Genomic DNA, 27,665 nt, shown 5'->3' with positions numbered 1-27,665 from the left:
CAGCTCTGCATTATAAAACCTCCTGCTGACCGAAATCATTATTTGAAAATCTCACAAAACTCTGAGCTGGAGCTATTTGCTCAAAATGGAATATAACTGTGTTCTGTTTCTATGTTGTTACATAACAATATCAGGGTGACAATGCACTACCACAAATAATTTGCATCACCAGGCGCTCTCGGAGAGAAACAAGCACCCACACTCAGAGGCCCATCTCTTCGTTCCAAATGTGTTTTCCCCTTTAATAAACTTGCACACATGACTGAGTGATTCCTCAGCCAAAATGGCAGATGATGAAGGATGAGAGAGGAGTGTGTAATAAAGATTTAATTAAGTTTCACCATGGGATGTCTTACTGCGACTCCAGAGACCAGGACAGAGGAGTTTGTGTTTGCACAGAGCAGTTGTGAATAATATCTACACTATTCTTACTTTGACCTACATGTACTAAGAAGAGCATCTGAGAATAAACCCACATGAGTGCAGGTCTGTCTTCCTATCTAATTCTCACAGTGATACTGCAAAAGGGGTGTCCTTCTGGTAAACCTTATGTTAACTTTAAACTGGCGATCTCTGCTAGAGATAATCTGGGCAGTGACACACACGCGTGCGGCACGTCTCTAAATGTGCAGCGGATAGGAGGCTGCACTGCCTCTGCAGATGCATGTATCAGCAGAATGTTGAAGATTTATGAGCAATTTTCACCTCCCTGCATCTTATCTTTGTGACGTAGATTTTTTATGGTCTCCATGGACGAGTCCCATCAGCACTTTACTTCATTCCCTTTGAAATCAATTCTGTCTCTTTTGCTCCTACTCAGTGTGGGTTTCCATGGATACAACTCCCAAATGGTTTGGCTTGCACATGAATTTGTTTAAAAGTGTTACTTAGAGTGGAATGTTCTTTTTTTGTGCAGCCAAAGTAAACACTAATTAAGCATAGGGAAATCTATAAAGGTACAATATAAGTACATAAAGTACAATAATGGATTCCTGTTTTCTTATTTCTTTTATTATTTAAAACTCAAAAGGATAATAAAATCTCTTCGTTTAGCAACTTTTAGACCATGCATATTCAGGTACATGAGGACACAACCCCATGTGCCTCTGGCAATTCTACTTCACTTTGGAAACCAAAAAATCCTTTGCATTTAATCAAGTCTGATCCAGTAGGAATCTACTACGCCAACATTGATTCTACAGGGCCCCACTGAGCCAAAAGAGCAACTAAATACTTTACATGGCTGCTTCTAAATCCCCAATGAAAGCACAAGATCTGAGTATGAACTGTCACAACTTTCTGAGCCACGAGAGGTGGACAGAGAGGATTCAGTGGTTTAATTTGTGGAGGGGTGGTTGCAGAGGGTTTAATCAGGGTTAGTCTGGAATTAAGGGGAAGACTAGGTGCATCTCCCACTGAGTCTTCAAATTCTTCTCCACTGAATCAAAAATGTTCCATGAGCGGATCTAAAGGAATGGACCACATTCAGTCATATGTCTATTCAAGAGATCTAATTCTGGCTGTGTGAAATATTCAGCATTGCAGGGGCTGCCGGCAGCATCCGTAGCTTCCCTGGAGATTTCTTGTGGCACAGAGAGGCTGAATTTCTTTGCCTTACCATCTCTGTCTAATGTGTTATTCTTGTTTTCTCTGATGTATTATTACAGTCCAAGAGTTGCCTTGCATTAGCCTGCAACACTGGATATTTTGTGCTGGGCTTTGTACATATGGGGCCTGACTGCGTGTGCATCCCCACATCTCCATGTCTCTTATGTAATTCCAAGTAAGAATCATTTAATCTAACATCGACCTTATTGGAGACAGCATGAATGCGGAAGGTTGTTTACTAAGTAGCATGAAAACTTGTTTGATCAATCAAAGCAGTGTGAAGCAGTGCTCTGCTCTTATGTTGTTACTTTGAGATCAATCAAGCCTGATTGATCCCTGTCAGCGGGGTTTCTAATCAACAGAGCCATTGATTTTCTCTCCACAGACTCTACAAGGTGCCTAATACACCTGCTGGCAGCCAGCTGACAGACACTCATGCCTGCTAACCAACAGCTGACACAAACTGATGCCAGTGCACTGTGCTGGAGAGGATGAGTCACACATGCTCAGATAGATCCCACTCTCAGGGATGCTGGATGCACAATGTGAGATCCACTGTATTCTGAATCATATCTAATACACGTGCTATGTCACAGATGGGGCCTCGGTTAGCTGTGGTGTTTTGTAACCGGTGGGCAAGCAGCAAGAGTCATCGTGACAATAGAAAGAACACAACCTAAATCATCTTGCCGTGACAAAATGAGCTCTGTCAAAGCAAAGCATCATTGCAATCTTCAGCGTGATCAGCACTGTTTGTCAGGAGTGATTTCCATCTGCGGGGAGAGTGCCTCAGTAAGCACTTCTTCTGCGGCAGTCACATGCTTTGGGCCGGGGCTCACAGCCAGCTGTCCCCATCATCACTTCTGACAATGCAGAAGGAGGTGGCGAGGTGAGACTTTGAAGCAGACGTGTGCGGTACAGGGCAAAGTAGGAGCAAAAACAACAGACAGCCAGCGAAAGACAACGTGTTGCATCAGAACTAGACAGAGGTCTAAAAGAACTCCATCACTCACTGTGAAGGGAAAGGACTTGGCCAATCAAGTCGACTTTTGATAGGCTAAACATTTAATCAGAGCTGCACGAATGAGTCAAGTAAGTGACTAGTAAATTGAAAGAAATATCATTCGTGATCCAAATGTTCAAAATATTTGCAGAGCAAGACTTCTTATTTGTGATAATATTTTGTTTTAGTGTCGTATGCGATAGAAAATTGAATGTCTTTAGTTGCATGATAAAACATGACGGACAATGCTTACAACGGGTCTTTTAAAATGGTCGTCCCATTGCCATTTGCACTTCCACCATAAAATAAAACAGTATAGTGCAGTTAGTTGGCGTAGGGCTTGTTTTCCTCATCACCGCGTCTGCCCCGCGCACCAGCAGTGTGGGAGAGACACCAGCAGCGATCAGTCAAGTGTAGGCGCAGCCCAAATCTGCGGGCAGATACCTCAGTGTCAACTTTCTAAAATTGTAATTGAAAGATTTTCTTTCGCTCGTGCAGATTTGCACCGACAATAAAGCACCTTTCACTGCAGGACGACCAAATGACCAGCAGTTCCCCCGGAAATGCCCATAAGAGCCAAGATGAACAGACCGCATTGCTGCTCGAAGACTGCACACTCCGACACCCCCACCCCCCTTCTTCTCTCCTTTCTACTAAAAACACGCACAACCACGCCTCCAGATACACGCGCACAAGCCCAAGCGGAGACACACCTCCTCCTCCATCACACAAACACACTCGCTCGCACACAAACGCTCGCACGCACAAAGCCACAAGCGAGAGTGAGAGCATCGCCGAGTGATGCAGAAAACATCATGAAGGACGACATTTCGCCTCCGGGAGACACAAGGCAGGTGCTGCGGGGCTGAAGCTGCACCTCACGGAGAACAGGCTGCCTCTTCACCATGTCCGCCGCATCCGATCAACTCTCTGACGACACGGTGAGGCCTCTCCCGTTCACTCACGAAATCCGAAATGTCTAAACTTAGCCGAACTCATTCTGTTTAGCTTTCCGCATCCCGGTGGTACTCTGTCCTGATCTGGGTCCGCTACTTCATTCCTTATCCGCAAATTATGTCATTCCGGGCTCAAAGGCATCGGGTCAGCCAACAAAGGATGGAGGGCCGTCCCCCTGTGCCGCAGCACCAAAATAAAACGGGGTACACCAGTGCGTTGGATCAAGTAGCCTATTTGATAACGCTTCAAGGCTGAATGCGCCTTACGACCCCCGGGGACGCTTCGGGTGAATCTGCAGCAGATATTTCATCGTCTGGAAAACCCGGCAAAATTGATCAAATAGTTCTCGAAGTTATTTTTAGTTGGATATACATTGGGAAATAAATCGTACTTGATCGCCACGTAAGTAAAGTATATAATTAGAAAATACACCCTCCGTCTCTTTCATCTCATATTGTTGCATCTTTCGATTAAAAGTCACAGTCGCGTGTCACCTAAAGATCGGCCCGCACGCACACATTAAAGCGATCCATGTTGATTATTAGTCACTTTTTTCAGTCTTAGATTTGGCCCTCAGTGCACAACTGCATGCGTGCTTAATGGTTCCCTTGCTGTGTGCTGTAGCCATGGAGACAGTATGTGGCATGTGCTTTTATACTGCAAGGAAAGTGTAGTGCCCCCATTGAAAAGGAGCCTTGGACCACAAAAATGAGTTGAGGAGGGAATGCATACATTTACTGAGTCAACATGTCCAAATCTGCTTTGTTTCTTCACTGTCACATTGAGTAATTTAATGTTTTGCTCAGCAAAACTTTAGTATTCAGAATTGAAAAGAAATTCATTCTACATCAGATTTGAGTAAATGTAAAATATATAGAAGTAACTTATGCCTTTCTCTTTTTACAGTACCAGTGAAAACTTATTCATAACTCCTTTAATAATTCGATACAACTTTATGGGTTATTGTTCCTATCTGCAATGCATGAATGCTGGGCCATCTGAAATGAATAGACTGGGGTAGTGAACTAGCAGTGAACTACATTTTTCAATACTGTACAATAAAATCAAGTCTCACCAAATCAAAAGCTATTTTTGCTAAAACTTGATATTATATTTATTTAGGATGAAAAGATTTAAACTGATTAGATCTATGTAACTTTGTTCTATTTAGTCCCCTATCAAACTTTCAGTTTCGTCTGGAGGTAGATGTTCATTTTTTCCCCTCATATTGAAACAAATGACACAGTATTTGTCCTAGATTGTATTCTTATTATACTGACAATCAGCCATTAACCAGAACCTTGGAGACTATTTCCCAGTGGAGGCAAAATATCTGATAATAGTAATGTAGCATGTAGTTTATACTATAAAGAGCAGCAGCTTTTGGGTTTTAAAATGTAACAGTATCTTGAAAATCTTATGAACTAAAGGTTCATTGAACTGAAAAAAAAAACATTACAAAAAGAAGGTTTATTGTACTGTATTTATACTGTATTGATAGAAAATTAAGAAAATTTGAAAAAAATGAACATAATGCATTTTAGCCTCTTCTTTTCACTGATATTGGCATAATAAACAGATTGCTGCCCTACAATATGGCTCTAAAAACAGACAAAATCAGTGAATAACAGTGTCAGTTTGTTTGTCAAGCCTTGTTGTGAACAGACATGATATTTAGGTGTGTTGTGGAGACATGACAGGGAGATGGTGGGTCAGTCCTCTCTCGTCACGATGAACAGATGGTAACTCAGGGTTGGCTTGTGGGTGAGTGCCAACAAGAAAGCCCATGTGTGTGTGAAACACATAAAACCCATTGTTGGAACATTTTGTCCATGATGTTCTTTATGAATCTATATAAAAAAAACCTTCTCCTCATTAATTATTAAGAGATTAACAAAAGTTTTGTGTATCATTTATTCATAACATTTATTCATAACATAGCAGCTCTGCTTTTCTGGTAAGGTTTGGATTGGCTCACAGACTACTTGATGTGATGATAATCCAAAACATGTTACATTGATGTCATGTATTACTTTGAATTACCTTGAGGACATTTTCATCATGCCTTATAAAAACTACACCTGATATTATCCTTAATGTTACTGTAGACAGCTTTAAAATTACTTTTTAAAACAAGGTTTCAGTCAAACTACACATAAAAATGCCATGAATGTTAAATTTTGTGAGGGGTTTTCTTGTAAACAGCGTTCCTTGTCTTATTGAATTTTTTGTATTGTGTGTTCCTGTATGCTGATAACATTTAAACTGCCTCTAGCTATATTAATGCAAGCCTTTAAAGGATAACTGATTGCTATGTTATTCAGATACATTGTTGAAGTGTGCTGTTTGGCATGAAGTTATCTTTTGACCTGGTTAGTAAATGAGCAGCTAAACCTGTTAAATTTAAACAGGATGAACTTTGCAGCTATCAGTTGTTACACTGGATGAATAGAAATCAGAAATATATTTCATGTACACACATTTCCATATGTGTTTTTTTTTTTCGAACATTAAATCTAGATCTAATATAAAAAGTGTAATCAACTATATTTGCTTTGTCTTTCTCTTTCACAGGCTGTGTTGATCTTAAATCACACTAACTGGAGAGGATTGAAGTTCCTTTAAGATGACCCGAACACATCCCCCTGATATACTGGCATCAACTCTGTATCGGGACATTACACTTAACCCCATCACTGACCACTCCATTTCTCTCCATTCCTCGAAGCAATGTGACTTGAAAATGATTGATAAATCAGAGATCATCAACAAAAGACATTGCCGTAGTTTTGACTTCATTGAGTCTCTAGATGATCCACAGTCCTTCTCTTCCTCGATGGAGTACCCTTACAAGAGATCTGAGACTCAGACTTTAAACAAAGATCTCTGGAATGGAATAGATCAGCCAGGACATCTTCGCTTTTCGTCTCCTGATCTTTTTAACACAAAGCAGTTCCAGCAGCACACTACCCATGACAAAACCAGCTATCTTACATGGTCAGATTCCAAAAAGAGATCAAGATCTAAAAGTGCTCCCAGAATCAAGGCTACCCTCACCCCTGTGCCCATCTCTGTAGCCCCACCAGGGGCCAGGAAGGGGAGGGATGGACCTCAGGCTTTGTCAGATAACTTGAGGGCCCCTGAAATACAACGAGAAACCTCAAACAGGGCCTTCTTGAATGAGGTGCACCCTATCAAACTACAGCCTCACTCTCCACTCTATGTCTCAGACTGTTTTGAGGAGGATAAATCAGACAAACCCGCGGTAACCCCTCATGTCAGGTGTCGTGTGGACATTAAACCAGATGCTGCTGTACTGCAGCACACTTCGAGACAAGCTTCCAATGTACAAACTGAGCATCCTTGGCAAAGGTACTCCCAGGCTAGTAGCAGGGGAGGTTTGTATGTACCACGGCAGATTGTCTCTTCACCAACTCCAACTCCAAGCGAATGCTACAGTGGAGATTTTAGACAAGGATATTACTACACCACCAACATGTCTCCTATTTCTTACCAGCATCTAGACATGCACAGGATGTCATCGCCAATAGCACCATATCTGAGTCAGGAACAAAGAGCTTACTCAAATCCTAATATACCAACAAAGTTTTTCTATACAGATGATGCCGTTCGTTATCCTGCTCATCCCTACTCAAGGGCATATTTTCAGGATGATCGGTCCAGTCTAACAAGCCTTGGTAGTACAATGACTAGTCAGTATGATCCAAGGACTCGATGGGTTCACACGCTTCCTGTGAGGTCTTATTACACAGACCACTTAACCAACAGGGAGCCAGCACATTCTGTATATAGCAGGCCATACTCCACAAGTGAGGAAGGGTCATACTTCTCTCAAACTCCATTCACGAGAGCTTACTATGGAGAAGAAAATCGTTTCAGTCCGTACGATACAGATAACTCAAGGTTGTTTTATTCCAAACCAGCCAGTTCCTCTCCAGAGGAACAGTATTTTCCATCAAGATCATATCATACAGAGGGTCGCCGACGCCCTCGAATGTCCCAGGCCTTTTCAGATGACTGGTATCGTTCAAGTATTTCTGGTTACTCTAACCAGTCTTCTCAGGTCACACCACCAAGAGTCAGGCATGACCCTAGTATACCCCCGTGGTTTACTACCAGCTGTACAGACACAAGTCGACTAGGAGCGGATGCCAAAAATCATTCCAAGTCTTGGGACAATATTCTTTACCCACGGCCTGACAGAGAGCAATCTGTGCCACGTGGAAGAAGCTATGAAAACCTATTTTGCCAAGCAAGGCATGGGGCATCCTCTGATGTTACATCCAAACCCGTCATACTTAACCTTTCAAGTTCACCAAGGCGCTACGCAGCCTTGTCTCTCTCAGAAAACTCTTTGGAGAAGGGTTCAACTAATCCATGGAGAAACAGCAAGAGCGGGAATTGGTTTGTTACTCCGGAGATCACCATAACAGACAATGACATATGTACAGGCAACAGCAGGAGACGTGATGTCCACTCTGTCAGCTGGAATACGCTTGACCATGAGAAGACTCCAAAAGCAGTGCATCAAAAGCAGCCCTTTAACACAACAGACATTGGCAAAGAAAGAAAACACAACAACTTCTCCCTCCAGCAGAGTCTAGAGCAACTGGATGAACTCTTAGCTGATTTGGTCGTTGACTACAAACCACCAACTAGCCGAAAGACAAGTGAAAATCTGTTAGACCAGTTAAAACAACTGATCACTGACGACGATAACAAAGAACAAGGATCCTCTGGACTAGAAAACTTGGGAAGTCTGAACACACAGCTCCCATCCTCGAAATCCAGCCCAGACACAGTCAAAGACCCTGATAGTGGGTGTGATGCTTTACAAAGGAGTGCAGAAGAATGTTCTCCAGACCACAGCACAGATGAAGACGACACCATGGTGTGTGCTAACAAGAAGTGCAACCGCATTGAAAGTATGTTCAATGCTTGCTTGTACTTCAAATCATGTCACAGTTGTTACACATTTTACTGCTCACGAAACTGTCGCAGGGATGACTGGGAGACCCACAAAGGGACATGCCTGTATGGCCGTGTCAGCAGTGTATGTCGGCACACTCTTAAGTTCTGCAGAGAGAACTCAGAGATCCACAAAGCCTTCTCACGTATTGCTAAGGCTGGCTTCCTCTCAAGAGGGAGAGGTGTTCTGTTTGTGGGCTTTGCTAATCCAGAGACAGCTGACAATTTCCTGCAAGTTGGGCTCGAGAGCCTCCTCATGTCTCCAACATACTTGTCTCTCAGAGAGCTGGATGGCTTCAAAGACAACCTTGGTGAATACTGCAAGGAACTGCAGCATGCAGGTAACGAGTATGACCCAAACGAATGTTTCCTTCTGAATGTATCCATAGCTGTTGGTGAGCTAGTGCCTAACAGACCTTCACCAAGGGTCCAAGCACCAACAGTTCGAAAATATGCAAAGGTGTCCTTGGCCTCCTCAAGCCCTGACAAAAAAATACTGAAAAAGGATAGTGAAATGGAAACTCTCATCCTCACTCCCCCTCCAGGCACACCCGACATTGACAAGGAAGGGGAAGAGGGAAGAAAAGCCAGAGAGGTGTGCTTTGTCAATATCCAACGTGAGCTCAGGACCAGGGGAGTCTTCCTTCGCCACGAGTACCCCAAAATCTATAATCAGCTGTGTGAGTTTGTGGAGAGCAACAAAAGGTTCACTCCCACCACGATTTACCCAATAGATAAGAGAACAGGGAAACAGTTCATGTGCATGATCATGGCTGCATCTGAGCCAAGAACACTAGACTGGTTGGGTACCCCTCATCTCTTGGATGATATTATATAGCATAGCACTAAATAGTAATGATAATGATGTCAGCTACACTAATTGTACTTATTGTAAATACATAGTTTGATTTAGAAATGTGTATATATGTGACTAATCTTTCTCGTCTGTCTCCTTCTTTTTCACACACATATACAGAGTACGAACACTTTAGAAAGTTGACTCATGTTGTTTTTGGCTTGTTTTGCACTCAAAAGTTAACAGCCTGCATGCAGATGAGGCTCAAATCCAGTTATCTGGGTGTTAAAGATGTAGGAAGATAATGTATGAAGCACACAGTATTCAGGGAGTGCACATGTAATTGCCTCCACATAGTAGTTGGCACAGCTAAATCACATGTTGTAATGGTAACCTATGTTTAATTTCTCCATCAGATGTTATATCAGAAAATTATATTTCATGTTGCAGTGGTTGTACTATTACAACTGTTTAGTATTTAAGTATTATTTCCTTGGTATGCTGTAGTTGTGTGGATATTCTTTAATTATCACTTTATTAGTTACCGTATTCTTTTATAGACATAGAGGTACAATCAAACCATGTGTTTGTTTTCCCACTTCATCTAGGATTTTAGTTGGAGCTTTTCTCATCTGTGAAAAGGCTTGATGTCAATCTTGTATAAATTGCTTTGTTTGAAAGTGGCCTTTATTTGAAAATAAACAAATGTATTTGACACAAAGCAATGTATGGGGGTAGCTATTTCTAAAGGCTCGACAGCTCTAGACATAGGTTGTTTGAATTACTATTGTAAATAGATAATTATTTTGCCCAAAGCATGTTATTTATATTCAGGTATTTTAATATTGCTATTGCTTAAAGTAAATTTATGATGTTAATGAGAAATCATTTGATGCTTAGAAATGTAAGAGGTACAGTATACCATACATTATATATTGAATATTAGAACACCCAGACCTAGAGACCTTATTGAAACTAATACCACAGTATGTTCTTAATTAAACCATATGCAATGAAAGAGCAACCTTAACATCTATATTGTGAAATCCTATTTTAATAAAGATACAGAACAATTAATTTCACTTAAGAGCTGCTAAGGTTCTGTTTGCACTAAAACCTAAACTATAAAACAATGATGTTCCTAACATAGTTGCAGCACTGAACTCAGACATGCCTGCTTTAATTTCCATTGTTCACTAATCTAAGGTTGCTCTTTTACTTGGTTATACATATACCTTTGTGCAAGACTTTCCTGGAGTTTCTATTTTGTGATGTTTATAACCTATATATAAATATGAAATAAATGGAATTTAAAAAGCGATGACATGGCTCTGACTTTCTCACAATTCAAATGTTTTAAGAGGATGGTTTAAAGTTTGGATCAGTATTCAATGTTTAGCTGAGGAATTAAAGATTTCAGGCTTCATGTGTTTTTTGACAAAAGAAAGAGGGTTAAGAAAAACAAAAAAAACATGAGTAATTCACCTAAGTGAATTTATAAATTCAGAATTCAATATTGCTGGTAATTCAGGAAGACATAGTCTATATCAAAATACAAAATAGCAGTTTCTGACATCTTTCAGTCTGTATCACTAAAGCACCACTGACACAAAAGACTGTTGTCATCATCTTTTAAGTACAGGTTTAAAAGTAGATATTACTATTTTGAATTGATGAATTGGGAGTGGAGCATGCAGGTATATTTAGAAATGAAATGTTACTGTTTTTTTGATGATGGCGCATATTACTTATGCAAACCACAAGCAGATTTTCATTCGAGATCTTCCTCCTCCAGTCCAAAAATCACAGGTGATTCTAAATTACCCCTCAGAGTGAGTGTGAGTGGGCGTGGTTGTTTGCCTCAGGTGTTTCTGTGTTGGCCCTGTGACAGACAGGTGACGCTGCCCCTCTCTTGATAGAAGTTGGAATAGGCTCCAGCCTCCCAGTGACCCTGAATAGGATAAAGTGGGAATTTTAAAATGAATGCATGAATGAATGACATGTTGTCACTCAAGATATAGTCAAATTGTTCACTTAATAAATGCGCATTGCATGTCTTACCTCTCCATAGCCCGGGCTTACTGTGGCACGACTGGCTTCAGTTTCAAATTGATCGATTGCTGGAGTTTCTCGCACAGTGAATGAGCAACAACACACCTGATGCACCTCACTGTGTTGCTCAGTGCAATCAATTATTTTCTCCAAGTTCCTTCTTAGTATTACAGCACCATCTTGTGGCGAAACCCATCTATTACCGCCGCCAAAATTCTCCAAAACAACCTCTCAAATTCTATCCTCAATTGACCTGTATTGATTGGAATCAAATTAAATGAATTCAATAATTCTTTATCAATCCTAAAGTTGGAAATTGTTTTTCTGCATAAATTATATAGTTATTTGTCAATTATTCATTGTAAAAATAAGATGTCATTGTGTAGAGTCATTGCTGGCCTCTGGCTGAAAATACTAATGCAGAAACATTAAAAATCTCCCTTTTACCTACTTATCAGTTAATCTTCTCAACTGCCATAGGAAAATATCAATGTGGAAACAATATGAAAATGCTTGAACAGCAGTTAATTCATTCATAGTTTGTCTATGTTTGTCCACAAAATCAACATCTCTTTAATTCACTCTCTTATGTCACAAAATGTGGAAAATATAAATCAATTGATTTATTTTTCTCTCTCTCTCTCTGTTTTTTAAGTAAATTCCACTAAAGTACATACCTTTTCACAATTTTGAATGTGAATGACGTGGAGCGAAAATGCTGTACATTTAGATTCCTTATCTTGAGGTAGGTGAAATCTACAAAGTTACAGGCAAGTAATATGTTATAGTCCTTTAACGTCTCATCTTGGCATGCTGCAGAGGCTAAATTTAGCAAAATAAATGCATCTGGAATCGTTGTGTTTCACTGAGCACTTGAAACCATATTGACACAACTGAAAACTGTGCCATTTTCTTCTAAATATAAATCAAATCATAAAAACAATACTAAAACAATGAACTTATTCTGCATTGCATAACGTGTGTACACATACACAAACAAAGGTGTGCTTGTGTCACCTTGGTAGACTGCTGTTGTCAGTTTCTTGAAAACTTAACTTCATCCAATAACAAAATTTTGTCTTCCTAATCCTCAACTGAACCAGTCTATACTCTAAAATGTAAGGCATTATGTCATAGAAATTGCTGCCCAGAAGAAGAATGAGCTAAAGTTCTTTTTATTGTGGGACTTTTTCAGACTGATATTTCACACAGAAAAGAGAAAACTACACTTTTTCATAATCATGATGAAATAACACATACAACTATTAATAACAGTTGGTAAATTAATTTGAATTTGAGATGTTAACAAATGCATTTGTTGTACTGGTGGCAATACATTTGTGAAAAACTCTGTGGTCACAAAGAAAGTTTGTTTCGATTTGAAAACATATTGAGTGGGCCTGGAGCAGTACCTTTTTTACACACACAAAAAGCAAATCTTTAAAACAATGATAAAATTGTGAACATATTCTACATAGTTTAATACAAACAAATATGCACAAACAAAGGTGTGACTGGCTTATTCAAATTTATATTTTAAGAAAGTATTTGGTATTGGTGTGTACACCCTATCTTCGTTTTGTCTTAAACTTCAACAAACATTTACATTGAAACAATACCATGATGTTTTTAGGACTGTTGACCATTTTAGAGTGAAAGCTCCCTTTAATAGCAATGACTCCCCTTTGTGCGCATGCGGGCTGCGCAGGTCTCCTCGTGATGACAGCAAATGACAGCACTTTTCGCTCTAGCAGAAACCAGTGTGAGACGGCTAAGCGCCAACAAACAATTCTCCTGACTCGAGAAATTTCATGATCAGCTGAGTTTAGAGACGTTACGAACCACAAGTACAGGCTAGTAAGAATTGGTAAGTAGCTCAACTTACGTTAGCATGTATTGTTGGTCACGTTTAGTCTAGAAAGGATCTTGCAGTCTACGGCTAAGCTAAGGTAGCTAGCCAGCTAGCTTATCGTTAGCCTGTCTTGCTTGACTAGCAAACGTTAGCTAAGTTAACTTGGTTAACGTTAGCTGGCTACTGCTATGATAGCCAATTCTATGGGATGCTTTATGTGCCCCTCCTCCAAATCAGTGCAAACACTATTTGTACTTTACGGGTGCGAATGTAACACCTTGATGTTGGGGATTGTATTAGTTTCCTTCATATCGTTTTCACACGTTAGCTGTTATTTGATATAAGTTCGAGCTCTTCTATTTATGATATAAAACAGATTAACCTTGCTGGCGGTAAAATACATTAGTTGACGTTAACCTAACCCATCTCGATTTGTTGGCTACCATGCTAATCCTAGCTTTCATAGAGCGTCTTTAAATCAAGGACACTATAAACTTTATGCTTCATAGCAATTAGCAGCAGGTTTAAATGTCAAAGATTTTTGGTCTAAATCTGCGTTTATCCTCCTCTTAGCCGGTTAGATTAAAATTTAAATTCCAGCCGAATATGGGACGTTAAAACATGCTAGTCCTGGAGAAGTAGTGAAATGGTATTCTGTCACTTAATGTGGTGAATGTTTAAACACTGAATAATACTGTCAGCTGTTCGTGGTATATCATGTGAAGATGAGTATAATCCGGTCATTTTGCCCAAAAATGATATAGCAATAACGAAAAAAGTTATTAATCATTGAAAAAACATTAAGGATTTTCTTTGATTATATGCTTAACTAAATTTAGTTTTGTAACATTTCCATTTTACGGTTTACACATATAGAGTTTAAATGATGAATCATATATTAGTGATTATTTAACACTTTGACAGTGACTTGTCCTTAATTATCCATGCTGTTATCTGCCACATTACATTGCCACATTATTTTTTACTAACTAATCATATCCAGTCAGCCTCATTGGCCTAATTTTCTGACAAAGATGACTGTTGAGTTTAAGTTTTTCCAAAGGATCACAATTTTGGTATTTGCGGTAATTCCTCAGTATATTCATCACTTGTCAGGATGTGCATTATGAAAGTTATTCCTGCTTATTTAAGTCAGCGGTTGTCATTCCAGTTGATTCTGACTCATAATGTGATATTTCTTGTTGCGATATCGTCATCTTCCGTCTTTCCTGTTGTAATTTTTTTTCATAGCTGGTGGATTTAAATCAGTGCTCGATTAGTTTATGTCCTGATGTATTGATCTACTGTCCTGGTCTTCTGCAGTCACTTAAAGAGAGGATACCTAAAATTTGAGCAGCATGGGGGGGGGGGGTTCAACTGTAAAGACAGTGGTGTTTGTGAAAAGATTGATTCACCTTGCCATGACTACTGCTGTACAATGTTAGGCGATTCTGTTTGTTGCCCCACATCCACCACGGCTCATCCAGGATTTTCACATCTTCTTGGAATCCGTATCAACTCCCCAGTGCACATTGAAATATATTGAGTAATAAAACATATCTTGGCCTCACTTCATTGGCGTGGCTGAACTTGTACCTGTTCCACAAATGAGAAGATTCACTTTTACTCGGACCAAAACTAATAGTGCACTCTTTGCATGAATAATTTCTTACTGTTGGTTGTCCTCAGTCCAGTACATTGAGGCCCAATCCCATTTCCTCCCCTTGGCCCTTTCCCTCTGTTTGCAGAAGTAATGTGCCCGTTTTCTTTAGCATGTCATGGAGCAGTGGTCATCTATCCATCCATTTAGCCCCTAATGTCCAAGATGAAAGTTTTGACAACCACTTCATCTTGTTGCTTAAAAGAAAAGGGGCACATTACCTCTGCATAATGGAGAGATAAGGCCATGGGGAAGAATTGGGGACTGAGCCAAAGTTAAAGCACCTATGGCAAACAAGGTCAAATTCCCCAATACCTGAGTGTATACTTCAAAACTTAAGATTTAACTTTAAAGATTATGAATAACTTGTTTTTAAAAAACTTAATTTCAAATACCTTTTGCCCTAAAGAATACACTGATGGCACTCTGATTAAACACATATCAAAGCAAATAATCAAAACAGTCAGTTCAGTATTTCCAAAATAAGCAACTGAGGAGCCAAGTGATGCTGGCTTTAGAAATGTTTGTCCCCCCCCTACTATTACAGCTTCAGAGCTGGAAGATGTTTCAATCATTTCTGTGGGTTAGTTTAGATGTTTAGAGAAGGGGTTTATATGCCCGTACGGTTGCTTCTCTGATCCCCAGATTAGCAGGTTAAATCGGGAAGAGGAAAGTAAGAGAGGAGATCTTGAGAGGAGAGAAGAGTGGATTCCCCAGCTGACCATTCCTAAAATCTGACCAAACATTTAATACCAGCATTCACTTCTTAGTTGTCCCAAAACATTTCACAGAATTGTTGAGGCTTAGGAACTAGCCATATGGAAGGAAAAGTCACATTTAAAACCCACATATGGTTTAGACTATTTGCTTGTATGAAATTATAGGAAAGGGAAGTGTGAAGGGGATGTTGGTTCAGTCACGAATGCCTTTTGTTGAAAGTGAAATCCTTAAAACATCTAAAAAAAAAAAAAAACACTTTGCTCTGCCTTTATATGTGTGGGACCATGTAGTGGGAGGAGTGGGTTGTGTATTTTACTTACAAGTACTGTTGTTTGGTGCATTGTATTTCAAATACAATTGTAAACCTATTCATTGTGTAACTAGGTAGACGTGTTTTTTTTTTTTTTCTTTTCCCTGCCTCTTGTCTCTAATGCTACCTTGTTGTTATAATAATGGTGCTTTCACATGTGTTATGGTTGAACAATTGGTTCTCTTATGACTCATCTTAACAGTATTTTGTGACTCTCCTGCAACAACTACAAGTATTCTTTCATACAACATACAAAGTTGCAGATTATGGCTTCTCTCGCAATGTTTGGTTTCTCTTCTGCTTCTGAGTTCCCCTGTTCTTTCCACGACTGACTCACCAGGTAGCTGTATACTGTGGATTATGTTGAAGGTGGTGGGCACAAGAAGCAGTGATAAATAGCAATGCACCCCGCCTCTCGCCACTAATAACCGAGTTGCCTTTTCACTTCTATGTGAGGAATGTGCTTATTTAAGAACATGATTGTGTATGTGGAAGTCTTTATTACTTATCATTACTAATGTGCCAGCTCAGGGGGGGCTGCAGTTTATAACTTCATACAACTTATTGCGAGTTATAAAGAAAATAACCACATTGTGCTTCTTGTGCTTGTAGTTTCCAGTTGAAGGCAACTAGGGCAGTACATGTTTTAGCAATTTTTAAACAAAAAATAAATAAGTAAAGATTGAATACGTAATGGCAGATAGGTCAACTACCTGAAGAACTGCATCTGTTTTTCACTCTCACCAACGGTCATCAGCTGTGGCCAAAACGCACTCCTCCTCAGTTAGCATTGAGAAGCAGCTGCTGAATGGACACTGCTACCGCTTCATATTTTCTTTACATTTTTAGTAATGCTGTCAGGTTGTCTTTATCACTTATGTAGCACTTGGGTCGTCGTGTTCAATTACCTTAATTTAATAAGCTACACAAGACTGATGTTTTACACTAATATCTGACATCATGTGTAGTGAACATTTAGAAAGCAATCTTAAGAATGGTCTATAACAGCACCAATGATAATGGCGGCCCTCATCTTATGCCATGTTGAGGCCTGTCTGCCACACAATATCACCTCTGTGCAGCATCTCTGGATCACTCTTATTATTTTCACAGTTTTAAAGTAATACCTTCTGCCTATCTTAATATTTTTACTTGATACTGCCCAAGTTTACTTCTCAGTCTAACAATGTCCAGACTGGACTGCAAGAAATCATTATTTGGGAAGTGCTTTACTTTTTCACCCTGTTCAGTATCCCGGGACATTTAATCCTGCAGAACTTGACACATTATAATGCGCCTCTAGGTAGATAACATTTTAGTTGTGTTTATCTATGAACAGCATTTGCAGCAACATCTCTTATTCATTCTTATTTTCGTTACAGATTTGATGGTCTAAGATGCTATTCATACAAAATGCTGTCATATCTGCTTAAATACCAGACTCAGCCCATTAAACATTGAACACACTACGTGATGTGTTTGTTTTTTAATGTTGATAGTCAGAATTGCTAAGGAAGGTGACTTAAAACACAGCTTTACTCATAACTGAATTGTCAAGTCAGAAGATGATATATATATTCTCCGGTCTAAACCAGAGAAAACCTGCTCAATCCATGTTTCATCTTTGGCTAGAATTGTGTGTTTTTCTTTGTTTTTTTTTTTTTTTTTAATACAAAAATAACAACAGTGTAGCATATTAATTTGAGATTTGTAATCTTTTTTTTTTTTCCTTTTGCTTGGGGAATTCAGCACATAGGCTATCATTTTCTATTTAAATATACATAACCAATTGGATTTGTCAGACATATCAACTCAAGTGTTGTGGTTGTCTCTTAGCTTGTGTGGGATGACACTCCCTTGCAGTCATTCCCACTCCCCAGCTGTTAATCTCTGGTCTAGTCTCATTCTCTGCTCAGAGTCCTAATTCCACATTTAAATCTGCGTTTTCTCTGTTGGCAACAGACCACAAAGAGGCTTTTGTGAAAAGGATTCACTGGGAAATCATTCAGATTTCATGCACTCAGCTGGGATTGTATATTTTGGCTGTGCTCATCTTGAAAAGAAAGAGTGATTTGCATTTTCTGCTGTAGCGTCTCCTGGAGCTTTTTAAAAAGCTTGTTTTTTTTCTGTTGTCATTGGGCCAGTGTGTTTGAATCACACTGAATGCAAATGTTCACAGATGGTGGTCACCATTTTCTGCTCTACCTTTGAATTAATTATGAATGGATCTATGAATACACATGTTCATTAAAAAAAATAAAAAATAAAATAGGAAACACTTATCTCAGCATATGACGATGAAAGTTTAACTAAAAGATTGCAAAATTCTACAGTTTCTAATTCCTGATTAAGAATTAAAAGAAATGTTGCTGCCAATATATATATATATATATATATATATATATATATAAAATATGTTATTATTTTACTGGCCGGTTTAAAAAAAAAAAAAAAAAAAAAAATCTTTGGCACAGAATTCCCAGCTTGCTCTCTGGTTTTTGTTGGTTTTAACTCGTGAGAAGGTCATGACGAGTTAGCACAATAGAGCAGCATATTTCCCCTGACGCAAGAAGCGCTCTGCATGTGCTTGAAGATCCAAATAGGGCTGAGCTATATGACAAAAATGTCATATCACATTATATGTGATTGTGCTTTTAGTGTTAACAACATAGCATTTAGCTGCATTCATGTGTTGTCATATTTGTATTTTCTTTACACATTATAACATAAAAGACTGCTTTCATTTGTCCTGACTAAATCACATTAACACCCTAATCATCTGACATCCAAAGACTGCATTTTAGTCAGTTGTTCTTGCTAAAATTGGTTCCATATTTCCGCATATCCATGTTTGGAGCAAGCTCGCAATAGCACAAGTTCTTCCTTCCTTCATGATGCCCACAGTGGGAACGGGCAGCTTACAGTTTCTATATTTTCAGTTTTTTTTTTTTTTTTTTTTTTTTTTTTCAAATCAAATCAAATTTATTTGTATAGCACATTTCATGTACAAACAGTTCAAAGTGCTTTACATAAAATAAAAGCATTGCAGCAGGGAGTGCAAGAAGCATTAAAAATACATAAAAGAATATAAAGAGAAACAAATAAAATAATTTAAATTAATTTAAAAACAGGCAACAGTCTAGATAAGTTAAAAGATATTTCATGGATAGACACATGAGAAAAGAAATGTTTTTAAACTGGATTTAAAAATGTCTACATTTGGTGAAAGTTTAATCTCCACTGGCAGTTTGTTCCACTTATTTGCAGCATAACAGCTAAATGCTGCTTCTCCATGTTTAGTCTGGACTCTGGACTGGACCAGCTGACCTGAGTCCTTGGATCTAAGAGCTCTGCTGGGTTTATATTCTCTGAACATATCACAGATGTATTTTGGGCCTAAACCGTTCTGGGATTTGTAAACCATCAGCAGGCTTTTAAAGTCTATTCTGTGACAGACTGGAAGCCAGAGTAAAGATTTTAAAACTGCTGTGATGTGTTCAGATCTCTTAGTCCGGGTTAAAACTCCAGCAGCAGCGTTCTGGATGAGCTGCAGATGTTTAATGCTCTTTTTGGGAAGTCCAGTTAAAAGAGCATTACAGTAATTGAGTCTACTGGAGATGAATGCATGGATGAGTTTCTCCTGGTCTTTTTGGGAGAGGAAACCTTTAATTCTGTTGATGTTTCTGAGGTGGTAAAAAGCTGCCTTGGTGACAGCTTTGATGTGGCTGCTGAAAGTCAGATCTGAGTCTATCAACACTCCGAGGTTACCAACTTGGTCAGTGATTGTAAGGTCCCGAGTCTCAAGATATTTACTAACGCTGACCCTCTTCTCTTTGCTCCCAAACAGAATGATCTCAGTTTTGTCTTGATGATGATGATAGTAATTTTATTTCAGACAAAACATTTCACCGGTCAGTGCAAAGCAAACACAAAGTACATAATAAATTATAAATAAATTTCTTGAAGACACATCACATCGGTGATTATGAGTCTGAAAAGGAGTATGATGAAGTATAACTTATATAATCATACCCCTTTTCCAGTAGTAATTTATCACATTATTTTCAGTTTCCAATATCCTTTCTGACAACATGAAATAATAATTAGTTATATTTCCTCAGAGAGATGAAAGTACTACATACACACACATATACATATGTACACATACATATATACACATCCACATATACATACATACACCCATATACACACCCATCTGCTTATATACAAAAATAATACACAACTATTTACAGACCTATATACATTTACCCACACATGCACAGACCTGCACACACTTGCTGAAATCATACATAGAGTTTTAATTCCCAGCCAGGATCATCCCCCTTGTTCTTCCTTATACCTTTGAATAATAACCATTTTGAGGCCTTTCTTAAAATATCTCATGCTTGGACTTTGCTTCAGCTCTTTAGAGAGTTTATTCCAGATCTTCACACCAACACCAGAAATGCACATTCTTCATTTAATTGTAGAAAATTCTCTCTCATCCAGGTGTTTACTTCCTCCAGACACCGACACAGTACGTCTGCTGGGCTGCAGTCGTCCGGTGACAGAGACACATAAAGTTGTGTATCGTCTGCATAACTGTGATAATTGATGTTAAAATTCTGCAATATCTGACCCAAAGGGAAGAAAAAGTTTATTAAAAGGCCTAATTATTGAAACTGAAGCTTTCAGGTAGCAACGGTGTAAGACAGCAAGCCTTTGAGCGCATATTGATTTGGTGTATCGGTGCACATAGAGTGAGTGTGTGTGTGTGTGTGTGTGTGTGTGTGTGTGTGTGTGGGGGCTGCTTGAAAAAAGACAGAAAGAGGGGTTGAAAGATGCGCTGCAAAAGATGTGAGGATAACGCTAATTCAATCTGCTTTCAGTCATTAAGTGCTCTTTCTCGCTGGAAGTGTAAACTATATTTTGCAGTAATAAACAGGATGTATTTTGACACGATGGCCAGACACACTGGCTGTTGTTCGGTTTGTTTGTGCTGAGAAACGGGCTGTTCAGTATATAAGACTGAAAAAAAAGCAAAGAACAGAGATCAGTCTAACTTTGAGGCTGTTCTTTAGCACAGCCCAAAATCAAAGCTAACTTTAGTCAAAAGAAATTATGCTTGAGCTTGATTAATGACATTTGTCTCTTTGTATCTTCAACCAGTATGTGAGTGCATTAACCTGCCAAGAAAATATCAAATTGGGCATCTACTTTTCATGTTAATGCACAAATATCAATGCCAAATGCCAGCCCATATATAAAGAACACTGTAAGCTCCGAGGAACTGTTTGTTAATGCTTTAGAAGCAATAATCTATTTTAAACAAGCAAAGCAATGCTTTAAGTGCTTGTTTTAGATTTTTATTTTTGTACACAGAAGATAATTGAATTCCCTCAATGGAAAAGGCAGAGCCTCAGTATGTTTATTTATTATCTGATAAATGAGTTGCCCTGCAGAATTCTTAATGAATACATTTTTGTGGAGGAAATCAGGTCATCGACTCCTCCTTTCAACCCTAACCACCAGGTTCCTTTTTTTAGATTTGTGGAAGTGAAACTAAGACTGAGATAACCCTGATGATCTTTGTGATTGTGAGTTATTTTGTCCCACTTCACTAAGCATTTCCAAAAATTCACAAGGTATAACGCTACGGTGTTTACATGGTGGCACTTCGTGCCAAGTAAACTTTCATGAGTAAAATAATTGCAGTGACCCATTTTGACATTGCTGACTTAAAAACCTCTTTTCTTGCCAATGTGACATTTGATTTGATTAAAGTAAAGATATTATTTGAATTTCTGTTTAGTTTGTTTTCAGCATATTCTCCTCTGTCCTCTTCATTTTGTCCCATTTCTGTTTCTCCAGTCATTTGCTTCATTGCCTGTGTGAGCCGGTGAAGATGGTGAAGCCAGACATCCACACTCTGGCCCACCACCTGAAGCAGGAGCGGCTATATGTGTCATCGGAGAAGCAGTTAATTCAAAGGCTCAATAGTGATGTGCTGAAGACGGCTGAGAGGCTGTACCGGGCTGCCTGGATTGCCAAGCAGCAGAGAATCAATCTTGATCGTCTAATTCTCACCAGGTCAGACCTGTTTTCCTGATTCACTCTGGTCTTTGAGGGCAATTGTTATATATAAAGTACAGACTTAATGCCAGGCCTTTCTAACTTATTTGTTTAATACCCAAAGAGAAAGAAAGAGCCTTCTCTTCTTCTCCCTGTATTCTGTGTTACTCAAGAAAGTTTTTTTTTTTTTTTTTTTTATGTGTACATGACCCAGAGTAGTTTTCCTCATCAGGAAATATTGCAATAGGAGTTCCTTCATTTCTTGTAGTTTCTTTTCAAATTCAAATGCTAAAATGCATAAAATTCCGTCTTTCTTTCTGATAGTCGAAATGTAAATTTACTAAGGTGAATTGGACAAGTATTAGTGTAGCAAAACTAGCCCTATATATAGCCTACAGTCGATTGCATTAAGGTTTTGCTGTAGATCATATTGGGTCAGTTCCATTTCTACTCTGGCACCCACCGGTAGATTTAGCACATTATTGCACAGCGGATCAGCCACCCTGCCTCTGGATGCCCTGCTAAGACCTAGTGGCAAGAGTGGCGTGTAGTCCCACCTCTTTGTTTGTGAGGTTAAAACAAAAACGACATGTTCGGCGACTGATGCCGCCATGGTTTGCGAAGCACAATCAAATTGAAAGTCTAGAAATAATTTGGATTTTCTAAGAAAGAAGGGACATTGGATTACAGAAAAGTCTGTAGAGCATTACAGAAGCACCACACCATATCTCAACCCTTACAACCCTTGAGAGTGATGGTTTTCTTGACTTGATGCATTAAAGCAGCGAGACAAGATCCCAAGTTCACTGTATTTTACCCAGAAACGTGTGCAACATGTGTATATCCAAGTAAAGAACAAAGTCGTATAGAACTGTCCCGTGCATTTTTATTTTTTCAGTGCTATGATGTACCATCAATACTTGTTATTCCCTGGTCCTGTATGAGAAGAATCTCAGCTCGTTTTCATTTTAAAAAATATATTGTCCCCGACTCTAATCGCACCACATGTATCTAGGTAAAAATTGATTGTCTTGTAAGTGAGAGACTTACAAACCTAAAAACACACCAAAAAGTTCAGCCACTGGGAGGAATTGAAAAATAAATGCATTTTTGGGAACAATTGGTTTTATATGATGCATATTTGTAATGAAACCTCTCTGTTCTGTAGTGCTGAAGCCTCCCCAGCTGAGTGCTGCCAACATGCCAAAATGCTGGAAGATACACAGTTTATTGATGGCTACAAGACTCTGGGTTTCCAGGAACCAAACTACGGCGAGTTCTTGGCCAGATTGAGGGAAAATCCCAGACTGGTTGCATCCTGCCTGGTGGCAGGAGAGAGGCTGAACCAGGAGCACACCCAGGGTGTCATCCACACAGTCTTCACCTCACTTTATGGCAACTGTATCATGCAGGAGGATGAGAGCTACCTGCTGCAGGTCAGGGTTCCAACCCAGCTTTAGTAATTACACAGTCTGTGCGTTCTTTAAAAGCAGAGGTGTTAATATGGTTTATTTTTTTTAATTGTTTTGTATTTTTTTTATTAATTCATTTTTAATTAAATTATTTATTTTTTTTGTCTCACCATCTCCCAGGTGTTGAGATACCTGATAGAGTTTGAACTGAAGGAGAGCGACAACCCTCGGCGCCTACTCCGACGGGGAACCTGTGCCTTCAGCATCCTCTTTAAGCTCTTCTCTGAAGGCCTGTACTCGGCCAAGCTCTTCCTTACTGCCACTCTTCATGAACCCATTATGCAGCTCTTGGTCGAGGATGAGGACCACCTGGAGACTGACCCAGCCAAGGTGACGGAGCGCCTCACTCCAGCCCAGCAGGAGCGTTTTGGAGAGAAAGGCTCTGAGGACTACAAGCAACGGGTGCAGGCAGCTGTTGAGGCCAATGAAGCCAAGTTGGTGGCTCTGGTAAACAAGTTTATTGGTTACTTGAAGCAAAACACCTATTGCTTTCCTCACAGCCTGCGCTGGATTGTGTCCCAGATGTACAAGACTTTGTCATGCGTAGAGCGTCTTGAGGTGGGTGAGGTGCGCACCATGTGCACAGACCTACTGCTGACCTACTTCATTTGCCCAGCTATAGTCAACCCAGAGCAGTATGGCATTATCTCAGACGCTCCCATCAATGAGGTGGCCCGTTTTAATCTAATGCAGGCAAGTGTTGGAGCGAGTTCCATGCGCACATATTTACACGTGTGAGCCTTTCAGCTGTAGACTGATTTGCATATTTTTGTTACACAGGTGGGGCAACTTTTGCAACAGCTGGCCATGGCCGATGATGACGCAGACCCAAGACGGAAAAGCAGTTTGTCCAAGTTTGATAAGGTGTGTGTCATCAGAATAATGCTTTCTTAAATCCGTCTTGAGCGCATGTTTGTCTTTGTCCGAAATAACCTTTTCTGGGTCTCTGTTTTAGCAGAGCTGTGTTGCTGCTTTTCTGGATGTGGTGATTGGTGGACGAGCTGTCGAGACCCCTCCCATGTCCTCCATGAACCTTCTCGATGGCCTCAGTAGAACTGCAGTCTACATTACTCATAATCAGCTGCTTGCACTGGTAGGTTTTGTTTGAAGTTGATTTGAAAATGCAACATTTGACTTTCAAATAATGTTAAAACAAACTGCATTCTGCAGCTGCCACACACAGATGTGATGCCTGAAATCATTTTTCCACCTAACCTGTCGCTGTGGTAGTCTATCATTGGTTGGCTCAGCCCTCAATGACATAGCTTAACCGTAACTTAACTGTTTATTTTGATGCACCAACAACATGCCTTGAATTAAGTTTTTATTCACAATTTCTTCTCTATAATTGAGTTTTTCTTTATTTTTTAGCTTAAGAATATATATTTGGGTGTCAACTTAAAAAAAAAAAAACGAAAACACAACCAGCATTTTTTTCGGTCCCCATATATCTGAAAATGTGTCGTGCGTCACAGTTAGCACAAGTTTTTTGATCAAACCCATTTCCTCGTTCTCGCTGCTTCGCTTCAACATGCTGCTTTGCTATCCCTCGGAAGTTGAAACTCTTCTGCTCTAGCTTTGTCTAAGGATGTGCTTCTCTTGAGATCGGCAGTACTTAATAACGCTTGGAGCACGATACTCTGTAATGGGAGAGTATACAGTAAATAGGCTGAAGTCTCAGACCACAAACCAAACTGAAAAAACAAAATACTTGATATTTTCATTATTAAATACTTAGTTACCTTTTCAGCAGTTGAACCTTGTACAAGTGGCTGGCTACTAATCCCTCTTTTAGGCACAATCTTATCACAAGTCATGTGTTCAACTGGCTCAAGTTGCCAAAACACGCACTGCAGAACATAACAGCTGCTGGCTCGTTGATAACACCACTGAGAACTCGCATGACAATTCTTTCTTCTGTCATATATTTGCTCCATAAACTCCAGACTTTACTGCCACTGCATTAGTTTGTGTTTTAAGTTTTTAGTGGCCAACATTAAGAACCTTTAAGAAAAAAAAAAAAAAAATCGAAATTTTGAACTTCCAACTGCTAAAAATATTGAATCTGTTGATCTGCTTGAGCGGGTGTGTAAATTAATGTGTTGATTGTAAAGAAGAAACGCATTAAAAAACATTTTATAGTCGTAAACAACAGTTGTGGCCATCTATGTATGTACTATGTGTTAGTTGTACTTGACAGAACTATTGGCATCACTGACTGTGATGCACAAAGTGATGTAGATTTCAGAAGTTGCAATGGTAATCTTGACTGAACCGTAAAGTCACTTGATTTGAGAAGTTTGGCCTGCAATTTGGTGCTTTTAAAAGTGATGCGGGTTCACAGTCCGGCCTTCGGTTTATCAGTTTTCTTTGTGGTTTCTCTCAATGATTTCAACTGTGTTTATATACAAAATGACTCTGAAACTTACAGATGTGGTCATGCTGCATCTGTTCAACGGAGGTGAGGAAAAATTCTTCGTTGCAGCAACAGGAGACAACTTGTTGCCTTCACATCCAGAACACAATCGAGCCACCACTCGAGGCCAGAATTTCCAACCCGCCTCACTCACTCAGATGTGGTGCACAAAATACATGTGTGTTTAAACATAGTTGCTCTGCAGTACCAGGCACTTAGAAGAATTCTTTATGGATGAATCATAAAGATAACAGGACTTAGCTGCTTTCTACAAGACTGTAGCTCTGGGTGCCCTGGGCTAATGACACCTTCAAGTTAATATATCAATCAAAACATGTTAGCATGTAGGGTGGGGGCACAAAGAGCGAAATTCATCCTTTCAGCAGTTTTCTTCTGACATAACGTGTCACATTAATTTCAAAGCCAGTAACGGAGTGAGATCTTTCATAGATGTGTGGCAAACAGTCATTTGTCAGGAAAATACGCACACGCACAGGAGAATAAGCCAGTGCATGTGTTTGCTGACAAATTGGTTGCAAGCGCAGCAGAAATTTGTCAAGACGAAAGGTTTATACATCAGCCTGATGTTCTTAGTTCGACCTGACAGGATATGTTTAAATACATTGAGATGTTTATGAGAACTACCTCAAATTCTTTTTATTTAAAAAATATATGTATATATATATATATTTGCCCTTTTCTTTGCCAATTCTTTAAAAGACAACTTACACCATTCTATGAAATAACTCTAGACTTAAAAGGATTGATTTATTGAGAAGATCCAGAAAATAATACCTTCCTCTTCCTGCACAGGTGGACTTTGTTCGGAATGTGATGACGGGGGACCACCTTCGAGAAGAAGAGCACATGGCCCTGGAAACCCTCCTGGCTAATGTGCCCCAGTCTCGAACCGTGAAGAGCAACAGTCTGGAGCTCACTCCTTCCAACACCCCCCAGCTTTCCCCAGCTACCACTCCTGCCAACAAGAAGAACAGGCTACCCATAGGTACCTCCCTCCACTGCCTCTATGCCTTGGTTTGCTTAGAAAATTCCATTTACTGATGCACGTGATATGATGCAACTTCTTGTATTTTCCTGATATCAAGATCTAAAAGAACTTCAATTGAAAAATCCCACATAGAAACAAGAACTAGAGTGTAAAAGTGTGATATTTAGCCTAAAGAGAAGCTCGGTAAACAACAAGAGTTTAGTGGTGATAACTGATGCAAGTCTATGTTTTATGGGAAGCTAATGAGCTACTTCTCAGCTTGTTATAAAGATAATTAGCATAGGCTGGATTGAGGCTCAATTACAGAAATGACAACCAATTAAATTACCAAATATAAATTAACTGATTTTAATTGGAATGGATGGAAAAGATGCATAGATTGCCTTCATTAGCATTTCCGAGACAAATGATGCTGTAGCAACGCCGTAATTAGAAATAAACCACTTGTGCTGCTTCTTTGAAATATGACGTTGATATGCAAAATATGACTTGATTCTTAAGCTACTCTGAATTCTGAGATATGCTGTTTATTCTTTCTCCAACTCCCTGCCTTGTCCTTCTCCTTTCCTCTTGTGCTGCCAATGAATGACCAGGACAACACTTAGCCGCTATAACATCCTGGGACCCCACAACCACCTCTCTGTCTGCTCACATTCCATTAGTAACCCCTTTTGGTGGGTAGCCTGTCAGTTATGTTGGAGCTGGAGAGAACCTAACCCTTGTGTCTGTGGTCTTGCCTAGCAGCGTGT

The 27,665-nt window shown here is 39.4% G+C and overlaps 2 protein-coding genes across 10 annotated transcripts in view; both read left to right on the top strand.

The window, feature by feature from the left end:
* The first annotated feature begins 2,895 nt into the window (after window positions 1-2,895).
* unm_hu7912 (un-named hu7912) lies at window positions 2,896-10,674 on the top strand. Its single transcript, XM_075468529.1, has 2 exons — window positions 2,896-3,552; window positions 6,143-10,674. The coding sequence occupies exon 2, from the start codon at window positions 6,195-6,197 to the stop codon at window positions 9,393-9,395; it is 3,201 nt and encodes a 1,066-aa protein (XP_075324644.1). The 5' UTR covers window positions 2,896-3,552; window positions 6,143-6,194; the 3' UTR covers window positions 9,396-10,674.
* Window positions 10,675-13,122: 2,448 nt separating this feature from the next.
* gapvd1 (GTPase activating protein and VPS9 domains 1) overlaps window positions 13,123-27,665 on the top strand; it is a 32,820-nt gene continuing 18,277 nt past the window's right edge. For 3 of the 9 annotated variants that reach the window (XM_075468521.1, XM_075468522.1, XM_075468519.1), the window contains exons 1-8: window positions 13,123-13,272; window positions 21,819-22,037; window positions 23,188-23,455; window positions 23,612-24,184; window positions 24,272-24,355; window positions 24,447-24,584; window positions 26,721-26,913; window positions 27,510-27,590. In XM_075468521.1, the coding sequence (XP_075324636.1) occupies window positions 21,853-22,037; window positions 23,188-23,455; window positions 23,612-24,184; window positions 24,272-24,355; window positions 24,447-24,584; window positions 26,721-26,913; window positions 27,510-27,590 (1,522 nt within the window). In that variant the 5' untranslated portion in view covers window positions 13,123-13,272; window positions 21,819-21,852. The remainder of the gene's footprint in view (window positions 13,273-21,818; window positions 22,038-23,187; window positions 23,456-23,611; window positions 24,185-24,271; window positions 24,356-24,446; window positions 24,585-26,720; window positions 26,914-27,509; window positions 27,591-27,665) is intronic. The other 6 variants (XM_075468527.1, XM_075468524.1, XM_075468523.1 and 3 more) reach the window with 3 other exon arrangements.

The sequence above is a fragment of the Odontesthes bonariensis genome, chromosome 6 (genome assembly GCF_027942865.1).
Source record: "Odontesthes bonariensis isolate fOdoBon6 chromosome 6, fOdoBon6.hap1, whole genome shotgun sequence".
Taxonomy (NCBI): Eukaryota; Metazoa; Chordata; class Actinopteri; order Atheriniformes; family Atherinopsidae; genus Odontesthes; species Odontesthes bonariensis.
The sequence above is the reverse complement of the archived record's forward strand: the minus strand, read 5'-3'. Positions and strand labels throughout refer to the sequence as shown.